Source organism: Bemisia tabaci, chromosome 8 (assembly GCF_918797505.1).
Source record: "Bemisia tabaci chromosome 8, PGI_BMITA_v3".
In the NCBI taxonomy this organism is placed as follows: domain Eukaryota; kingdom Metazoa; phylum Arthropoda; class Insecta; order Hemiptera; family Aleyrodidae; genus Bemisia; species Bemisia tabaci.
Genome location: NC_092800.1, coordinates 36,882,359 through 36,903,064, shown reverse-complemented (window position 1 = coordinate 36,903,064; position 20,706 = coordinate 36,882,359). Strand labels below are relative to the sequence as shown.

Genomic DNA, 20,706 nt, shown 5'->3' with positions numbered 1-20,706 from the left:
AAAATTTGGACTAATGTAATAAACCCCGTAAACCCATCTGACAACGCTGCTCCCAATGTTATCTGTTATCAGCCGTTAGCCGTTACTTACTTTTGAAGTTTTGAGTTTGAGTTTGAGTTCGAAAATTGAAGCTTTGGTCTTCACTGTCGTGAGAAAGTTCCTAAAGCAATTTGTGACCTATTATTGTAATTGAAAGTTCTGCGGCTCACCATGGAAAATATCTGCCAAACTCCCGTTGTTAAAAAGATAAGGCAGGTTTCACAAGATTCGCCTCTGAACATTCCTCCAACCCCACAGCTGAAGCATGTTGGTCATGGCACAGGTACAATTCAAAATTTTCTTTCGAATCTCAATCTCAACATTAAGTATTACAGCACTTGAGCACTGGTCACATTCATATGGGCTCTCTATAATAAACATGCATCACCGGATGCGAATTACAGAATATAGGTTCAGCGCACACTGGAAAAAGATAAGTAGTTCACACGACTCCTGACTCTTTACCTTTTCAATTCTAGTCAAATTTGGGTGTGAAGCGTGTACTTTCATACAAATTCTAGTATGAAGAGGATCTAATCGTCCAAGTGCATGGAAAATGCGCTTCAGAAGAGGCAAAATTTTTTTCAATGTGCTTGCTAATCAGGTCTCAGCACCCGAATGTCATTTTCAATGCAACTCCCAAGATATGATACGCTTCTTAATTCACATTATATTGTATCCTCTCCAGTTAATTACAATTGTTTCTACAGCTTTGACTCCAAGAGTTTAATAGGTATCTCGTGATTCGGATCTTTTATTGCCAATTTAAATTTTGTTACATGCTTTAATTTAAATGTATTAGATGCCTCCACTATTCTCAAACTCTGATATGAGTAATTTTGACAAGCAGAGGAGCCTGAACAGGAAGATTCAAATTTTAAATCAAGTGGGTGGATTGTTATCAAAACCTGTGAGGACAATTATTTTCACATTTATTCATAAATATTTGCAGAAGTTGAGGTGAATATCCATCCTTTTAATCTAAGAAAATGAGAGTTCAGCTCATCTTTTTAACTGTTGTGAATTTTATGAATTTTTCCTTAAAAAAGTTGGAATAATGCCTTTGGTTGTGACATCTAAATACATTCGATTTTTTTCTCAGTTCAATTCCTTTGAACACTGTCTGGATATTTGTATTTATTTATTTATTCATCCACAGGTGATTACAACACAATAGAGACAAACAAATACACTAGTACACTTGCCTAGAGCTTAGCTCGCGTGGCAAGATAAGCATATTATACAGATAAATGTTTGATAATATTATATATTTTATTCCAGGTGTAAATGTGTATCAGTTTAACAGACCTCCAAAAGAGGGATTTGAAAGATCTCCGTGGGCACTGAAGAAAATCAGGCACAATTATAAAGTTGATGAGTTGAAAACCCGTTTGAAGAAAGAGGCTAAAGTTTTGCAAACCCTGGATCATCCAAACATTGTCGGGTATCGAGGATTCATCAACAAAGGTAAGCACCGTGCGGTATGTTGTGTTCATAAACAAGATCTTTTGTTGTAAACTCCACTGTTAGTCCTCATACATCATCCATCCACCTTCAATTCATCAATCAATGAAGCTCGCTCTGAGAGAAAATAAGGAGGATGTTGCATTTTGGACGTCTTGTATTTTGTCGATGATGTAAGTGGGTGAGTTAAGACCATTTCGGTCATTGATTTTCTCCAAAAAGGTATGGCTAATGGTAAAGTCATGTCTCTGAAAGTTTTTGAAATTGTACTGTGTATCGAATTCCGCCAGAAGAATGGATGCTCTTTTTGTGAAACTCAGGCTGGTGCCGGAAACACAATTATAAATTGTTCTCACTCATTACCGTTTTCTTGTGTAAGTAAGTACAACCTCAGGGTGTCTATAAGTCCGGAATTTCTGGAAAGTCCGGAAATAGTATTGATTTTCTAAGGGCGGTCCGGAAGTACTGAAAAAGTGCAGAAACTAGGAGGTCCGAAATTTTTTTCATTTCTGAGCGAGGAATTCAAATTTTTGAAATTTTTCGAATTTCGTCAGATGGAGGTCCTGGAAAAGCACTGAATTTTTCTATTGAAGAGGTACTGAATTTCTTGGAAAAGTACTGAAAAATCACTGTAAAAGTACTGATTTTTGGCCAGCCTGTTTTAGTAGACACCCTGAACCACAATATAACTGCATTTTTTCCTCCGATTTAATCTCATCATGTTTTATCTTCTGCTCGACAGATTGCCTCGCTCTTGAACAGTGTTCTACTTGCCTTGGAACTATGAAAGAGGAGAGACTGGAAAATAACTTGGGACCTTTCTCAGCAGATATTATACTAAAAGTGGCGCTTGAGACTGCAAAGGGTCTTGATTATCTTCACCGTGTGAAACATATACTTCACGGAGATTTAAAATCCTACAATATCCTCATAAAAGGTTTGTATCATTGTTGAAGACCATTTGTCTAATCTAACATCAAAGAGGTTCAAGTAAGCACCTAACTATTAAAAAAACTGAGAAATTATTCCTCTTCCAGGCAAATTAATTTCCCTTCAGGAGAGAAGATTTAGCTCTGAAAAGAGTTGTAAAATGTGGCAATTCTTTCGCCCACCACATACTATCCACAATCGCTTTACAATTCATGTTGGTATGTTTTTATTTCCTAACAATTTTAACTGAAAAATCCCAAATTATCTCGTGAGGCAAGTCACACCTCAATGAGCATTTCTAAAAATGGCCTGTCAGGCATTCCTGTGAGCATCTTATCATAAATTTTCCACACCCTTGATCCAAGCACACCTATTATTTATTTTTTCAGATAATTTCTCATCGATAAAACTGTGCGATTTTGGGGTGTGCCTGCCGTTGACCGATGATGACGTTCTAGACAAAGAAAATGCTGGTAAAGATGCTTGGTACATTGGAACCCCATCCTGGTCAGCCCCTGAAATATTGGAGGATGAAGATGGTAGCAGCGTTACATCTAAGGCTGACATTTTTTCATTTGGTCTCACACTGTGGGAACTGATGACGCTAGGAACACCACACTTTCCTGATACAGATAGCTCTGTATCTTATGTGTTCAGTGATGAGGTATCACTCACCTCAACTAGCTCCGCATCAAGTGGAAACTTCTCGGCTTACGAAAAGAACTATGGTGAGTTTGAATAAATTGTAATTTTTTTCTTGTATTAAAAAGTTGAATATTCTTTCCATAGGCTATTAAGTAAATGAATCTGAGGAAGGAGTTGCGTTCAAACCATTTTTAATTGTAGGTGCTTCAAGGATGCAGAAAGTTCTTAGCCTTCCCTAATTTATCTTCCCCAAAATTTGCTGTTTTGCTATAATTGCGCCTCTAAATAAAACAACGCGCTTAACAGCTTCCTTTCTCAAAAGTAGGATGCTTGAAAGACTGCCAGCATAAAAAACAGTGTCCTTAAAAGGTTGTGCCTTTAAACCTAAGAGCACTACCCAAACAAGAAACCTAAAACATACGTACGCAACCTGCTGCAAACTCCTCATTCAAAAGTTTCATACTCTATGATGGTTGATAAGAATGCAAAAAGCCATTCTTGTACCTTTCTTTTTACAGAATGTCCTTCCTTTTTTTTTTTTGATCATAGGTAGACTTGTCAACGACTGAGGCTCAATCTGTGACTAATCCTATTATTAAATGTTTCATAGGTACTCGACCAAAGCTACCAGAAAATTTGGGAGAAGAATACAGCCTTGTCATTAAGTTGTTTAATATGTGCACAGAGGAAGTGCCAGATGAACGCCCAAGCGCAGCTCAAATAATCGAAATGCTCCAGGCATAAGCAAAGAAATGTATCTAAAAGTTATGTACGCAAGTTCTTGATCTCTTCTTTTTACTGTACTTTTTTTAATCTAATTTTTACGTATCGTTTTTTTTGTACAACTGGTTTTCATACCTTCTTTGAAAGATCACAGTTTTAGCAATCTGGATGTCGGAGGAGACACAGACGAGAATATTGAAAATTATATATGAAATACCTAATCTAAAAATTAAATGCATGAAAATTTAACAACACTGTAAGGATTAAAAAATTCTCAGGAAGCCGACCAGAAAAAAATTCTGTTCAGTTTTGATTTGCAATGAAAATCGCCTCAGCCTGGAATAATTCTAGCCTTTTAAAATCAGGAATTTAATATGTAGGGAGTAAAAATTCATCCTATCAAAACATTTTTACAATTTTATTTATTGATTGACAAGCAGAATGCTTATAATGATTCTGCTCCATTTTAGATATTGCAGCATGATTTCTTGGTCACTCAGGTGACATACCATGATATTCTGTCAAAAATTTAAAATGAGTTTTCAAATTTAAATGCAATTTCTTTGACCGTAGCTTTTCTCCTGATAAATTTTAACAACGAAAGTCTAAAAAAGTGTAATTAAAATAATCGAAATGCTGCAGGCATATGTATAGAAATGTACTTAAAAGTTATGTTAGCAAGTTTTTGATCTCTTCTTTTTACTGTACTCTTTTTCAGTCTAATTCGTATGTATCTTTTTTTGTAAAGACTGTTTTTCATACCTCATTTGAAATATCACAGTTTTAGCAATCTGTTTGGCAGTATAATTTAGTATACTGACAGGATCAGTAATTCAGTAATCAGTATAATTTAGGCAGCTAATATCGCGGTTTTAGCATGTTTTAGTAATCTGTATTAGCAATCTGTTGAAGTGCAAAATCATCGGTTTTAAAATATTTTCTGCTGTATATGCTGGTCGTTTTAAATGCTACCAGAAGAGTCTGCAAAAATAGGATTTTTCTTTTTTTTTTCTTTTTTTTTTCCTTCTTTTGAATACTTGAACAGGTCACTAAAATACAACCCAAACCTGATGCAAACTTCTTGGTGAAATTTCAGCCTGAGGCTTTACAAAATAACCTTTCATAAAAGATCTACAACAACATTGCCATGTTCTTATTTTTTTAATGCTGGATGAAAGAAATGCTCAATCGTCTAGTTGGTTGGCTTACTTTAACAGACTAGATCCTTAACCTACAAGGTAATGTAAGACTTATGTTTAAAGCTGAAGTACAATTCTCAAAGCAATGTTTAAAAAATGACAATATTCCAGCATTTAAAAGATATTATTTTGGTAATGCTGCACAGCCTGAAAAAAAATGTTGCCCTAAGATGTGAACTCTCCTGGAAGTTATCATAGGTATAAATTTTCATTTAAACTATTTTGAATTACCTGCTTTATCATTCAAAATAGTGGATAATTGTTTTAAAGGCTTCTCACCTTCTCTGTCTAAAATGCAGGCTTTTAAACGTTACCTGTTTACTGCACTACATGTGCGCAGGTCATACCGAAGGTGTCCGCTGAGTCAGGAAATTTGGAAAGGCAAGGAAAACTAATCAATACTGTTAAACAATGTAATAATGCATACATTTTTCCCCCTTTCCTTCAACTTTTCGCTTTCACAACCAATTGAAGGAAGATTTTGAGATATTATAACTTTGATAAGGAAAACCATGTAGATTAATGTCACTCAACATGAGATTTAATTTCTCTTTATGCTTCATTGTTGATCAAAAAGTCTTAACTTTTTTTTTTTCTACTGCCACCCTGAATTACCTCCACAATTACAGCGAACTGAATAGAAATAATAAAAATAAAAAAATAACGGAGACAACAATAAAATAATAGAGACAATGCAGGTACAATAGTCATTTTCCATCTTCAACCACCAGGTAAACCATTTTTTACAAGTGTCTTAGTTTGCAAAGACTGATTAGAGATTTTTAAGGACTTATTTTTTACAGGTTAGAAGAAATTGTATTCCTCTCAAGTGATGTAATTTTAGCAGAGCTTATGTTAGATGGCGATAGTTGTTCACACCTCGTTTGTAAACAATCGTGCCACCACCAGCTAGTAATGCCTTAGGATTGACCAAAAGCACTGATGCCAAGTGCAGATATGTGATACGGTCAACTGTGTACAAATGTTCACAGTTAACAAACGTCAACTCATCTGATGAAAAAGGCAAGCTTAATCCTTTTTAAATTCACAATCGATGTCATTTTTTTAAAGGATTAACCTCATATTTCACTGAGCATTGCTCTGAGAATTTTAATATTTATAGGAATGTAAGAGTTACTCATAATGACCGGTTCATTTTTTAAACATGTTCTTGAATGCAACTTTAATGCTAAGTTGGTTCTGTAAATTATTGATCTTGATATCTGAATTTATTTATTCTAAGGGTTTCTAATAAGCCATGAATGTTTAAAACATGTTTATAAATGCTGTACTACAGCTTTTCAAAGAGAATATACTTATAAAATAACTGTAAAGCTGTAAATTTTTATTTTGATTTTTCTCTGGAGAACCCAAGAATAGCTATCCGGTCGAAAACTTGAGGAGTTTTTTGCGACAAATCTGTACCATCTTATTTTTTTTTACCATATTTACCTATGCCATTGCAACCCACCACTGCTGCCATTTCAAGATGATACTTTTAACTAGTTCAACATTGACTCAAAAAAATTGTTTTATGTGACTGTCCGCAGGATTAAGGACTCATGTTAGCTAAAATTCAACTTTGAGTTATTTATACCGGAGCATAGAGAAGTAAGAAAAGGGGTAAAAAAAATTGGATATTTTTAGGGTGACTTACCTACTTGCCACTTTATTGGTGAATGATGATTGGAAAGATGAAAAAAAAGAAGTCTTCACTTTTGAAATCTTGGAGCATTAATTTGTCTTCAGCCTGAGGCAGGAGGCTGCAGGCAGTGAAATCATAAATCTGGCCCTGAATGTGAAATCATCAGTTTCTCAGATATTTGTTTTGACCAGTCAAAGCATAATCAGTCATAAGCAACAACTTTATAACTTAAATTTTAATCAGCGCGCTAAAAAAGTAAATTAACATTTTAGTCAGTTTTTGTTAAATTAGCATCACAGTTAAAGTGCGCCTTCAATATCATCGGAAGCAATTGTTGCAATAGAAATGTTATGCAGGTTATTTACATAACCATAGTTTTGAAGGCATTTTCACTTGGAGAAGTGGCGCTATCTATTGGCATGACGAGAAAGTACAGTGAAAAACAGAAAAATTGTCGGACAAAAAGCTACCTTCTACCTTCTTTCATGTTCCTACCCTCTACATATCCTAAAATTTAAAAAAGTTCAACTACATAGTATCCACAGAATCTCAAGACAGCGGTTTACATGTGAGTTTTATCGATCAAATTTTCTGTCAAGCTCATTATTTCGTCTAAGCCAGTGTTCATCACAAAACAAGACTTTGAGGTTAGTTGCATTTGGAATTTTGTTTATCTGCCTCATTTTAACTAATTATCTGTAAGTAAATTTTCCTGAAAGCTGCTAATTCGCTTGAAATTCCTAGTCAACTAAGTGGGAATATGCCAAAATTAAAATCCAGAAGAAATAAACCTCCTGATCCATCATTTATCGGAGTAGAAGTACTCTGCAACAATATCTGTACGTTGACTGAATGCTCTCCTTTATCAACAATCGGGAGTGCAAAGGCTAGCAATAAAGACTGTTAGCATTAATTTATGAAGTATAGCTTTGTGATTAGATACAAATTTTACCCTACAAATGATATGCAGTGATTCTATCATCTATTTTTTCTTGCGACAGGTGGCAGAACGAAACTGGTTGATGCTGATATGTAGCTGCATGATCTGCTGATGATTTACCTTGACATGAATCGTTGAAAGCTTACAGTAAAAAGGTAAGTTAAGCTGTCAGCTATTTCTTTTTCAGCTCTTTGATTTATTGCCCAGGTATTTTGTATACTATCCAAGTGTACTGATACTAGCCATCGATGTGATTCTCCAATGTCGAAATATTCCTTACTTCTTTTGTTGATTTCCATAAGAAGGAACGCTTTGCAATTGCATTGTTTCAATATCTCTTGCTAACATGTAATTTTTTTATGGGAGAAACGTCACATGAACTTTCTAAATATTTCCGAGTTCATTTTTCATCTAATTTGTGAGAAAAGAAACTAAATTTTACAAGTTTTGGCAACAGTTTTCCCATGGAGAACTGATATGCTGGCAGAAATACTGAAACGGCGCAGTCAAGATATGTTCTTCTGTGCAGAAGATGACGATACCTGCAGTTTAAAACCTAAGGTGAGTTACAACACTATTAAGGGCTGGACACTTGTTCAAAGTGAAGCTTCAAAGTGGTGGCTGTTTAGCCAAGTGTTGCTACTGATTACCGCACCGAATGCGCAACACTTGACTAAACAGCCACCACTCTGAAGCTTCACTTTGAGTGCGTGTCCAGCCCTTTACAGATATCAGATCTTGGGAAACCTGTGCGTCAACTCAGCTGCCAACTTTTTAATTCATTTGTTTTAAAACTTTGAATCTTGTTTGCTGTGTCAGCAGGCAGATTTTTAAGTTCAAGTGGTTTTCTGTTGGACATGATTATACCAATGTGGAATGGAACTATTTAATTAGTTTGATATGCCATTCAGACATACATAGATATCTGCAGTTCGAGCTCTTCATCAGGATACAAAATTGACTCTCCAATGGCACCCCCTTGCTGGTCAGCAACTAGTCGATTATTCAGCCCAATTAAGGGCTGGCCATGCTTTTGCCAATCATTCAATCGACATAGCTGACTAATCACATAGCTCGATCGCGTCTTATTCTAGACTTGTCCTGTAGAGGAACGTATGATTTTATTAATCTTCCCACTGACAGAGCTCCCAATATTTAAACAAATGAACTGAGCATTGTCAGACTGTGACAACCTGGAGTGAATTCTAAATGAGAGATCGTAAAACCCCATTCCAGAGAAAACTCATTTTTATTTTAGACCATGTGCAACCTTGTGATTATTAAAAAAAGACCATAAGATTCCATTTATCATTCAAAATTGGTCATTTAAGGATAGTTATGACCTATCATGTATGTCGTGTTATATAAAACAACTAGATGAGCTTCGACTTCTAAAGTTGATGCGTCTAGTCCAAAATTGCATTTTGATTTATTGAAAAGTTTATTCTAAAAATTATGTATGCAATCTTTGCAATTTATTCACCAAAATACTTTTCATGGTATCATAAATACGTGAACCATTTTTTTAAAATATTATCTATGCTAAATTTATGATGGGTCTTGTTTTTCAGATTTTGCCAAAAGTTAGTTCTTCCTTCAAAATTAAGAGCTTCATTTTGAAAAGATGGTAGCCCCTGAAGAAAGTGTAGACTCAAACGACTCTGATGTTATATGCGAAGAGGACCTGATAGTTCTGGATGAAATAGGAGTTGGTCCTCCCCCCAAGAGGAAAAAAAAGAAGAAGAAAAAGAACAAAAAACCGACAGCAGATGTGAACAGCACACCGGATTTCATAGTCCTTGATTCCACTGGATTCTCACCTCAACAGTCTGACAAGGAAGAAATAATACTTGACTCAACCAACGAGGATGCCCCAGGCTGTTCAACCCATGACGAAATAGACAATAGTGTTGAAATTATCACCCCAGTTCGACGGAAAAATTCATTGTTAGCTCTTTTTGAAACTCCGCAAAATGTTAATTGCGATGATCTGTTTCAAATTGACACTACTCCATCAACGAAAGACTTTGTAGCTGTCCCAAAATATCGTAGCGTAAGTAAACTTTCTTCATTGTTTTACATCTGCCTACTGATGTGATCTCTTTGAAACTAATGTACAGTGAAGGAAGTATACTACTGCTGCTTATGTACAGATTGAAACTGGATTTGTGTTAATTTTATCCAAAAGTTCATATTTATAAATTTTACACATCATGAATAGAGGAAGGCCAAGTTGGCTGTTTAATTTAATGTGATGAAAAATAGATCCATCATGTCCTCTAATGTCCAGTTTAGAAGACTCCTCAAGCCCAAATATGTCTTACTGAAGATCCAGTCTTTATATTAATAAAATATACCTCGGATTTTAATCACATCTACTGACTTAAATTTTCTACTTGCAGAAATTTGAGGCAGATGAGGTGATAACAGGCGAGGAAAAGCCGGTAGAGGAAAAACCCAAAGGTCGCGGGGGTCCCATGTGTTGGAATTGTGGCACCAGTGGGCATCAGATCAGAGATTGCAAGCAACGAAGAAATCCAGCGATGATAAATCAGTTTCGAATGGAAATGCAAGCCAAAAAAGCATTTCGCTTGTCGTAAGTGTACTCTTATTTATCAAGAAGAAAAAGTTAATAGGCTCGTTTCCACTAATTTGCGATTTATCTGGAGTTCTTGTACAGTCTTTTTTAATGAGTATTATTAAAATATATTTCAGTGCTGCCAAGCTGGTCCAAAACAAAAATTTTCTCCCAGAAATTTGAAAAATTTTGACTGAAAACCTCTAAATTTCTCTGTCCTGAAAATTTATTGAAATCACTGAATTTTTGAGGAAATAATCAAGTACGGATTTGAAAATAAAAGTTCAACATTCCAAGTGAAGACCGATGCTTCACAAATTTTCTCTGTAGTTTCAAGTGTGATCCCTCAATAAGGATCTGGTAATCGTACATTCTCCCATTTGAGATTTCAATAAAATATAGTGCATCATAGGGCTGTGCGAGTACTCAAATTTCAAGTTGAGCTGAGTATTAACTCGGCTCAAAAATTGGGTTAGATTCGAGCAAGTACACAAATTTGGCTCAAGTGCCAATAACACTAGTTTTTTTCAAGTATTTCGAGCTTTTCTAAGCTGGAAACGCCATAAGAGTCCAACTCCTAAATATTTTGATCATTCTATAATTACTTTTAGTTTCGTCATCATTTTTCATTGTAAAATCGTGTGTTCAAACTCAAAATTACTCGAACTCAACTAGGCTTGAGGGTCATTTTCAAAGCTCGAACTCGACTCTTCACAGTGAAAAAATGCTCGAACCCAAAAACCACGCTCGCACAGCCCCAGTCTATTATGATAATAATCCATAGTCTGAATGATTTTAATCCTCAAAAGCACTTGAATAATCAGAAATGAAAAGATCAACCAACGTAATTATTCATCACTGTAAATTTTGAGTTGTCATTGTGCACTTCATTAACCCTTTTTTTTATTTTTCAGGCAAACTAGGTATCATGAAGACGAAGGCACCATGTATGGAACGCCCATCCCTGGAATGCCAAGTCAGAAGCTACGAGAAGCAATGGGACTTGAAGACAACCAGTTACCTGAGTATATTTATAGGATGAGGGTCCTCGGCTATCCTCCAGGGTGGTTGGAGGAGGCCAAAGTGCGCCACTCTGGCATTAATTTGTTAGACTCTACTGGTCAACGTAAGTCTCATGCTTGATTCTGGAAATGCTTGACTATTTTCAAACAGATTAAACATTGTCCGACTAACTGAAGGGCCAAAGCATGAAGGTGTTAAATGAAATGCTTTTGACTCTTTGAATTGCAAGCTATGAATGAAATGGGTTTTGTAAGTATTTGGACGTGACCTTAGGACTTAAAAAATTCCAAAGCCTGAAGGGGGTAGATGAAATTATCGTGATTTTAAGGGCAATATGCTATTAAGCAAGTGGATTTTGTAGGTCATTGGCACAGACTTGGAAATGCAAAAAAACCTTAAAATAATAATGTACTATCTAACAAATTATCGATGCCTAAAATTAGGAAATTTGATTATTTTAACCAGGGAAATCCTAGAATAGTCTGGGAATTTTTTTTGTTGAGTCTGTGGACGCCCTGTTTTAGTTTTTGCTAGTCCTCAAATTGCAAACATAGTTTATGAGAATCGTAAAAACTTAGAACATCTCTGGCACTGTCTCAATAGACTCATTCTTAGATATCTGTAGCAATTGAGTTTTAAAAATGGACCACGGTTTGAATTTTCTCTCTCTTAGAGTTCTATCGATCACCATTCGGCAGATTCTGGTCTAAGCGTTTAAGTTGTTTATTTTGTATAATTTCTATTATTCCTCATTTTTTTTTGTTGTTTTACTCATTCCATTCATTTTTACAAGAATAATCTTGTCCTAACAGCTATCTCAGACCCTAACGATGAAGATGGTGAAATAGTGGGTCAAGGTGAAAGGGATCAGTTTGATCTAAACAAGTTGGTTGAATTTCCGGGCTTTAACGTTCCGCCACCAAAAGACATTCTTGATGTAAGTTAATTTTCAGTTATTTCTCATGAGACTTTATTCATGTATCTCCAGGCCTTGAAAAAAGAATTAGGTAGAACCTCTGCTAAAAGCAACCTTATTGCAGATGAGCCTCGTGTATATGAACCTCAGCGGCAAGTCAACTCTGAAGGAAGGGTTTGATTCCAAGTCCTTTTAGAGAAAAAACTTATGGATGAGGAATTGATTGCGGTCTCTTTGGCGTAAAAATCTCCAAAGGAGACAAGTACATGCCGAATCACCAGGCTCTCGGCCAGGCCGGCAGCTTGGGAAAAGATTTCATCTTCCGTGTTTCCCATTCTGTGCATATAAATTTTTGATGTGAAAAGTTCAGGAATTCTTGGTCAAGGAAAACCAGGAAAAGTCTGAGAGTTTTTCCCTGTCAAGTCCAAAGACACCATTATTTTCATTTACACATCACTGGCTGTACCTATTTACCTACTTATAATTTTAAACAGTATTTAAGTCAATAAATGATGTAAATGCTCTCTCAAAATACATTCGTTCAAACATGCAATATTTCATTTTTTTACAGGAAAGTGAATTATACCAAGTTCCACCCATGCAGGATGCGCATAGTTTAGAGAATCTTATCGCTAGATTGAAGCCAAAAGCCGTAACAGCGTACCGTAAAAGGAAAGAAGCCATGCAGCAGCTGGAAAAGGATGCAGCCAATGGAGATGATAGTGACGGCGATTTCATGGAAACTGAAGAAATTCAAGGTAAAATTTAACTAAACTCCATAGATTTTTTCAGCCAAGAAGCTAAAATTTTCTGAAGCTTTTCATTTTCATTATAGTTAACAATCAGGTTATTTTGAGAAATAAATATAGAAAGCCCCATTTCCCAAACGAATCTTTTTTAAGAAAAAAAAATCTTTAATCATTCGGATACTGTTCAATAGAAATGATCAAACAATTTTCAAATTTCATGTAGATCGATTGAAATTCCCCCTCCTTCAAATTTCTCTGTCGTGGATCAAAATGATTCCCGATCCTTGGGAGGAACTTTAAAGCTTTCAAAAGTAACATATTTACTAGAAAAAGCTAATTTTTTTTTGAAGCGCTTTTATGTTACGGAAGTCCAAGTGCATTGAGAGTTTTAAGAAAATACATACGTAGACAAGTCTTTAACTGCTAACAAATGTTAGATAGGAACGTGCACAAAATACAGGAAGGGAACAAGTGTGTTAACAAGAAGGAATACCACCCAAGGCTCCATTAAAAGTCAGTGGCAGTGACGGGTTTTCTTCCTTTCTATAGACTCTCTCTGCTTATACAATTCTGAAAGTTGGAGCAGCGTTACACGAACTAAGTCTGAGTATGAGAACTGCGAAAAAAAAAAGCTTTTATCTGCTGTAGGCTGTCATGTTTTTTCCCAGCTTTGTCTTCTGTCAATAGTTACCTGATGGCTTAAAATTAGCACTGAATGGTCCTTCAGACCTCTATCTTAAATTTCGATCCAAGCTTTATGCAGGTAGGTCCTTTTTAAAATCTTCTAATTTACATTAGTGGTGAAACTGCAAAAATTCGTATTACACGGAGGTGCTCCAACAAGAATCAATTATTTAACGCAGGTTTAAATGGAGGGAATCCGGTGTTGCCAAATTGCTGGACCTGCCTGTGGGTGGGCCCAGAAACGCCCCTTATCAACACTCCTCCCTCATGTCTATTCAATGCTGATTTTAGATGGAGAAGAGTTACCGCCAGATTCCTGCAAGTTCGTGCCTTGTCCTCCTCCAGAGGAGCCCCCTGCTCCACCCCCTCCTCCGACTGACAAAAGCAATAAAGAAGCAGAACCAGATGATGAGGAAGAAGGAGAAGTTGTAGAAGAACAAACGGAGGAAGTAGAAGAACAAAAGGAGGAAAAAGCAGAATCTTCATCTGTGAGTACCTTGGAATCTCATTTTCACAAATATCCAGCGTGATCTTCAAGTCCCTTACCACCCCTATAGATCTCATGTATCTTGCCTTTTTTTCAGCGAGGTCCACCTAAAATTTTGGAAAATCCTAAAAGTCGTTGCCATTGATCTAGGAGCACTCACAAAATTTCAATTCTTTGTCTCTATATATTCAAAAGCTGCAGGTGTGGTGCCTGGCCTAGTGGTGCGGAATTTTCTATTCACCACTATGCATGAATAAAACTGGTGTACAGATTTTTTATCTGCCGTTACCGTGACCAAGGATCCATGTTCAATTATACACTGATTTTTCTAATGCATCCACGGACAAATTTTCTGCTGCCACTCAGAAGCAGTTGCTAAAATGTTTGCCTTTAAGACTGTGTGTTCAGAAAAATCAGGATGCAAAACACCGCACTTGTATAATGCTGATCACATGAACCTTGAAAGAATATTTTTAGTCAAATTAAATGTGCAAAATTTTCAGTTCTGTAATACAGTCTGCTAGGTCCGACTTTTTTACAAAGGACTTATGCATTTCAAGTACAAATAATGAAATTAAAAGAGACAGAGAAATGAAAGCTAGCGATGCTTCCTGCTTGTTCTGCACTGTGAATCTGAAGCCCTGAGATACAAACAATTAGGTTTAATACTCAAATTTTAAGATTTAACTTAGAAAATGAACAAAATAATGGGTTGAGGTCAAAAATACCCATAGCGCAGAGAAATTGGTTTCCCTTCTCAAGTAAATTCTCTGCAAAGTGAATATTGGATTATTTAAAAAAAGAGGCAATCAATGACAAGAAAATTATTGAATTTCATCTAATATTGGGTTGAACAGCAGTATGTGATCGAAAAATTACACTGGAAGAAAGGCTTGAATAAAAAGTCAACTTATGGAAATACCCTATAAGTCTGTCACACACTTTCGAAGAGTTTGTCAAACTCTATAAATTTCTGTAGTTATCAGCTTTTGGTCCAAGTTTTCATATATATATATATTTTTTTTTATTGACCTCCGTCAGGAATTTTTCCATATACCTTGAGCAATCGACCTTATATATGGCTTATGTAAGTATTTTGAGAACAAAAAAATTCAACTCAGATTCGCAAACAAGTGTTAAACTTGCTTGCTCATGAATTTAAATACGTATGTTCATTATGTTCGAAATAACTCTAATTTTCCATTAATTTCTTTTCAGCGGAGTCAATCACCATCTTTGACGCAATTAGAAAAGTACAAAAATGAGCTCCTCAACCAGCTCAACACAACCAGTGCGACCGGTGCGCATCGGACACCTGTAGCATCTCTTGGAAAAGTCAAGTCAATGGAGCAGGGCACCCCAGTCTTGAAATTATCCCCCTATCAGCAACTTCCCTCATTCGACAAATTCCAGAAGAATGTTAGCGACGTTATCAATTTTGAAAACTTACCTGAATCAACAGGTAAATATGAAAACCTAAGTCTTGTACTCAATAGGGTTAAAAAAGTGATGTCAAATATTAATCCATAGAAATAAATGTGTAGATATTATGCAAACCACACCTCTGTGTTAACTTTCTTTTGTTCAGTGGTACCCATTTTTTTAAATTCAGTTTCTGGAAGTACAGAGCAAACAAAGCCTCTAGGAATTTTTTCAAATTTTTCCATCGCTAAATAGCGAAGAAACTTCATTTTAAAATTGCCAAAAATGGGATGTTTGAAATGATTTTTCTGATCTTCTCTGCTTCCTAGAAATGATTTCTCAAACTTTTCAATGAACTTTTTGGTTTTCTCACGAAATTTTACAGAAGACGAGCCATATTAAAATCCGACAAGGTTTCAGTACAAATCTTGGACTCAGTGATCTAGTATTTCTTCCCATAAAAAAGTATTTATTGATGAAAGTTCTGAAGCACTGTAATTGATAAGTGCCCTTATCGCATCTGTGTTTTGTGATTGCCTGATTAATGAATTCTCGATACACTTAGTCTTCTCCCACACGAAGGAACGTATCTAGATTGCACTGTCTCAGAATTTCTTTGTTACATTTTATTTGTGCGTAGCAGAATCACTGCATGAGCTTTCCTGAAATTTTCAGTGATTTTTCTTCACTCTTGTTTCTGAAGTTACAAGTTTCTGAAACTTACAGATTCATCTGTTTGTTAGTTCTCCCACAAAAAACATAATGCGCTCAGGAACTCTGAAAGAAAAGATTAAATAAGTCCCTTTGTGTTGGAATCGACAAATTATAGGAGAGTTCAACTGCAGATTCATTTACTATGTGTCACAGTTTTCCAAGAATAATAGTAAGACAATTTTTTGGCGCTACTTTTACAAAGCAGGTGTTCTGGCTTCTACTTATGACAAAAGAAATTCGTCCTATAGTACCAGAAGTTGGTTCAGATGCTTTGTATCACATCAAAATACCAAATCTGTTACTATAATCTTCTGGATCTCAACTTATACATCCATGGTATGAAAAACTAGAGAAATCTAACCTCGATTGGGGTGTTTCAAAATTTCAATTATTTTTATAGAAGGAAAAGAACCAATTTTTTCGCACAAAATTTCGGCTGTAACATTTAAGTTTTGATTTTAAAGTTTAACACAGAGTACCTTAACAAAAATTATCGTCACAAGTGAGTTCTACATCTTTTTAATTTATGTTAAATTTTGAAGCAAAATACTTGTGCGGAAAGTTGCTCCCAAAATTCAAATTCAAGTATTGAGTTTCAGAGAAATTGTGCAAAATTTTTGGAGTTACTCAGAGGTAGTTACATTTTCTGAAGTAAAATGAAACAAGGCAAGAGGTTTACACTGTAACAAGCCAAAAACAAGTTTCTCTGGCTTGACCATTGATATAGATGACTAAAATCCAAAAATGAGTTTTTCTATCAAATTTTTTTCTTCAAGGAAATCTGATTAAAATTTTTCCTTGCAATTTTGTGCTAGTCTTATAGAATGAGTGAAGAAAATTCCAACAGAAACTGATGGTTGGTTTCCCCTTGAAAGATGAGACATAAGAGGAGACTTTATAGCATTTCAATCTGAGCTATGCATTTTCTCAACTTCAGCCATGGATAAGGTACTCTCATTCCCAGTATTAAACCTTTATAATTCACTAATTCTCTTAACCTGAGAAAAGGAGAAAGACGACAACTACATGGTTATTATTTTTTGATCTAATAATTTATTATCCTCAAAAAGAAAATTCAAGGTCAACATCAAATAACAAAAAAATACAATTCTACTTACAAAAGGAGGGTATCAAAATAATTTTCAACAACATCCTCAAAACAGATGACTCATGAAAACCAAAAACATTAAAAATACTTGTAATTCAAAAGACAGTGGTAATTTATGCTCATTGTTTCTCATTTATGCATCATTCAAGCAAAATACAGGTGTTTTCCAACAAAATTAAAGGAAATATGTGAACTTCAGCAGTGAAAAATTTATCTGCAGATACGATTATTTTGATTTTACAAGATTTTTCACAGTGAGAAAAATTTGTCAGACTACTAGATAGAGAACAATTGATGAAACAAATTAAAATTATCAGGCTAATTTTTGAATTGGCCTTGAGGAGGAAGAATGGTGTTCTATGGTGGCAAAAAGCTGTAGTAGATAAATGTACGAAACAGATATGCAACTTCCATGCAAGTCTACAGTGTTTTGTACATTTTATTTTCAAAAACTATCATAAATGTTATGAGTGAAGTTGTTACATATTCTATAATTTTTTCTTAACTAAAACAAAAAGAAAATACTTCAGAGAAAAAATTAAATGTGGGTTCATTTTACCTAGATCATTTCTACAGAAAATTCAGCAGGTGGTGGTGAACGGAGAAATGGGCCTACATTTCTACGCCACAGCGAGCAAACGCTGGTCTAATAGGAGTTGTGACAGTGTTGGATCATGATGACATGAAGCCGTGTTTGCTCCAATCCTGTAGCCTCATTCTTATTGGCTGATGTACATATGAACATTACGACTGAACCTGAGAAAGACTGCTTTGCCACCACCTCCTATATTTTCTCCGTGAATTTAAATACTGCATACCTACTCTTCTTAAAAACTAATAATTCTACAAAGTTATCATTAAATAACATTTAGGTAGCAAATGGAAAAAATGATGAGAACAAAATACATATTTCCAATGTTGTTCCTTCTTGTATTTTACACGAATTTTCGGTAACAATGACGGTCAAAATAAATTTTCAACAGGTTGCTTACATTTTAACTTCGCGGGTGAATTTTCACAATTCAGATCACACCACATTTGTAAAATTTTTTTCTTTCCTACTTACTTCCTTGAATATTAATGTGCACAAGAGAGGAATAGCCTGGAAGACCTCAAGACATTAATCCTTGGTGTATACTTTGAAAAGACAACATTTGAGTCGTGTTCATCTGCAGTTTTCAGAGATTGTTTCCCACGAGAGGCTTAAAGTGACAGAGGATTTCAAACGATTATGGTTATCAATTTTAATTTTGAAAAATTGAGTGAGCTGCAACGCTTCTGAATCCAGTTACTTTTCCTAACACTTCAGTAGCTGTTCAATATTTCCATGGAAATATATAGTTCTGGCTTCATAATTAAAAAAATATGTCTCCGCTTTATAAGAGTAAGTACTTGTTGACAGAGCTGAAGAATAAAATTCACACTTTTAAATGCATTTCAGATTTAATATTTAACTTCTGGCGCTAACAGTAAGTTTTACATTCAAATGTACACCAAAAGCTAAAGAGTATACTGGCAGCTTAAATAATAGATAACGATTACAGTGAATTCAGAGCTTTGGTTATGACAAAAAACAGATGAAATGGAATGGTGGCGAATCCTCAACTTAAACTTCAAGAGGCTTAAGGCAAATTTAGTAGTAATGAAGTGTTAAACTTGGAAAAAAAGAAAGGTTTACCGCACTTTGCAAAAAAAGATAATACATCGGTAGCATTGGGAAGTCGGGTAAGTGTACCGCTGAAAAACGACTTTAAAGGGAGCGGTTAGTTGTCATTTATGGTATGCAAACAAACGAAAACCTAAAAAAGAAAAAAGTAAAACAGGAGGATTCTTTCCTAAACAGGATTTCTTTGCCTAAATTAGTTCATCCATGAGTGCATTAATAAGTGACAGCTGGAATGGTCTAATTTTTTTTCTCAGATGAAAAAGCATCATGCATCATTCTTCAATATACAAAGAACTAATTGGTAGAAATCTACTTCATGATTTATTTACAGTCTGAAGACACCTTCAATTTACAAAATATTAACATTGAGACGCTTAGGACAACAGGTGAAACTCGCATAACAGGTGGTATGAAAAAGTGCTTGATGATCACCTAATGAGGTTATGCAGTAGCCAATACCACACAGGGATGCAAGACGTTCCCGCGAGATGTAATATGATGCAGATTTTGATCACTAACTTTCAGTCCAGAGGTCCCATCTTATTTGTCACCCATTTTGGCTTTTGCCGTCATGAAAATTCCAACAATGAGACCAAATAAACCAATAGCACTACCGAAAATTTCAATGATAAGGATTTTCACAAAGAGTGCAGAATTAGCTGCATCTGCTAGGGCTGCTCCTGACCCAATGATTCCTACTGCAACACCACAAAACAGGTTGACCATGCCTACTGCGAGTCCTGCACCGAACATGATAAAGCCAGCATGGTAATTTTGCGCTTTGATTACAGGGTCTGTCGCATCCGTGATGTGGAAAGGTTCCAATAGACCAGACAGTACTATGGCAGTGATGAGACCATAAATGGCCACAGCTTCACAGAAAATAACAGAGATTAGGTTCTTAGTTTTGATTCTCGGTGCTTTGACACCTCCACCCACGATGCTCACTCCCGTCGTGTGAATGCCAATGGCTGCGCCGACTACTGATAGAGCCACGGACAGAGCTACACCGAGCACTCCCCACATGTATGGTGAAATTCCTTCAAGGAGCCATCCAAAATCTATTTTGTGACCTTTTCCAGCCAGCATATAGAACAGACCGATTCCTGTGACACCCGACAAAACTGTGCCAGACCAAATATATAGAAGTGTGTGACGCATACCCATTTTGATTGATGGATATAAGCGATATGAAATAAAATATTAAATCACTGCACTCACGGAGAAGGCCGGGAAACGACTTTAATACTTAAAATTAGATAAAAGGGAGGGTCTAGATAATCATTTTGTAGCAGCACTTATCACAAACTTCAAAGGGGAAAGGAACGTCATGTGACTGTTGTTGTTGTTTTTTACATGGACGTCGATTTTACACACTGTTGCCGAATTTCTAAACTTCTTTGATAACGCCAGTGAATCGTGCCCTATTATTGAAAACTATCCCGAGTAAAAATTCACAGTACATTTCTCTAGATTCATGCTTTCAAAAGTATGCGGGGAAAATTCTATCATCATTATACTTTGAAGTAAAATGTTGCTATTAAAATTAACAACAATAATAGAGATAAATTTGGCTACCTTGTAATATCTGATTAAACTACGTAAGTCACACTAGCCATTTAAACTTTGGAACTTTGTTATGGAGCTAAAAATTGAAAAAGGAAAGAAATAATTTTAAAAAACCAAAAAAAAAAATTGAAAATTTATGTAAATATCTTTGCAAAAGTATTGAATCATCATTAATAAAATCGTATTATCACTCCATTTTCATTCT

The 20,706-nt window shown here is 35.5% G+C and overlaps 3 protein-coding genes across 4 annotated transcripts; 2 read left to right on the top strand and 1 right to left on the bottom strand.

Annotated features, from left to right (window-relative positions):
• Positions 1–63: 63 nt before the first annotated feature.
• LOC109038765 (lymphokine-activated killer T-cell-originated protein kinase) lies at positions 64–6,334 on the top strand. The gene is made up of 5 exons (XM_019053951.2): positions 64–322; positions 1,321–1,506; positions 2,246–2,440; positions 2,823–3,161; positions 3,689–6,334. Exons 1-5 carry the CDS (start codon positions 211–213, stop codon positions 3,820–3,822), a joined length of 966 nt encoding a protein of 321 aa, XP_018909496.2. The 5' UTR covers positions 64–210; the 3' UTR covers positions 3,823–6,334.
• Positions 6,335–7,062: 728 nt separating this feature from the next.
• Positions 7,063–15,581, top strand: LOC109038764 (zinc finger CCHC domain-containing protein 8 homolog). 2 transcript variants are annotated; one of them, XM_072303828.1, is made up of 9 exons: positions 7,063–7,213; positions 7,647–7,740; positions 9,157–9,638; positions 9,988–10,181; positions 11,078–11,289; positions 11,999–12,123; positions 12,674–12,860; positions 13,827–14,023; positions 15,241–15,581. In XM_072303828.1, exons 3-9 carry the CDS (start codon positions 9,210–9,212, stop codon positions 15,550–15,552), a joined length of 1,656 nt encoding a protein of 551 aa, XP_072159929.1. In that variant the 5' UTR covers positions 7,063–7,213; positions 7,647–7,740; positions 9,157–9,209; the 3' UTR covers positions 15,553–15,581. The 2 variants fall into 2 exon arrangements, with proteins under 2 accessions (XP_072159929.1, XP_018909495.2); XM_019053950.2 differs by having other exon boundaries at positions 7,072–7,292.
• Positions 15,582–17,188: 1,607 nt separating this feature from the next.
• LOC109038744 (Vacuolar H[+] ATPase PPA1 subunit 1) lies at positions 17,189–20,272 on the bottom strand. The gene has a single exon (XM_019053918.2). The coding sequence runs from the start codon at positions 20,097–20,099 to the stop codon at positions 19,473–19,475; it is 627 nt and encodes a 208-aa protein (XP_018909463.1). The 5' UTR covers positions 20,100–20,272; the 3' UTR covers positions 17,189–19,472.
• Between the last annotated feature and the right edge of the window lie 434 nt (positions 20,273–20,706).

Coding starts and splice junctions, on each gene's coding strand:
- LOC109038744 (XM_019053918.2), bottom strand. CDS start 20,099: ATGGGTATGCGTCACACACTTCTATATATTTGGTCTGGCACAGTTTTG.
- LOC109038764 (XM_072303828.1), top strand. CDS start 9,210: ATGGTAGCCCCTGAAGAAAGTGTAGACTCAAACGACTCTGATGTTATA. Junction 10,182..11,077: donor AAAAAAGCATTTCGCTTGTC/GTAAGTGTACTC, acceptor TTTATTTTTCAG/GCAAACTAGGTATCATGAAG. Junction 12,124..12,673: donor CACCAAAAGACATTCTTGAT/GTAAGTTAATTT, acceptor ATTTTTTTACAG/GAAAGTGAATTATACCAAGT.
- LOC109038765 (XM_019053951.2), top strand. CDS start 211: ATGGAAAATATCTGCCAAACTCCCGTTGTTAAAAAGATAAGGCAGGTT. Junction 1,507..2,245: donor TCGAGGATTCATCAACAAAG/GTAAGCACCGTG, acceptor TCTGCTCGACAG/ATTGCCTCGCTCTTGAACAG. Junction 2,441..2,822: donor CTACAATATCCTCATAAAAG/GTTTGTATCATT, acceptor TTATTTTTTCAG/ATAATTTCTCATCGATAAAA.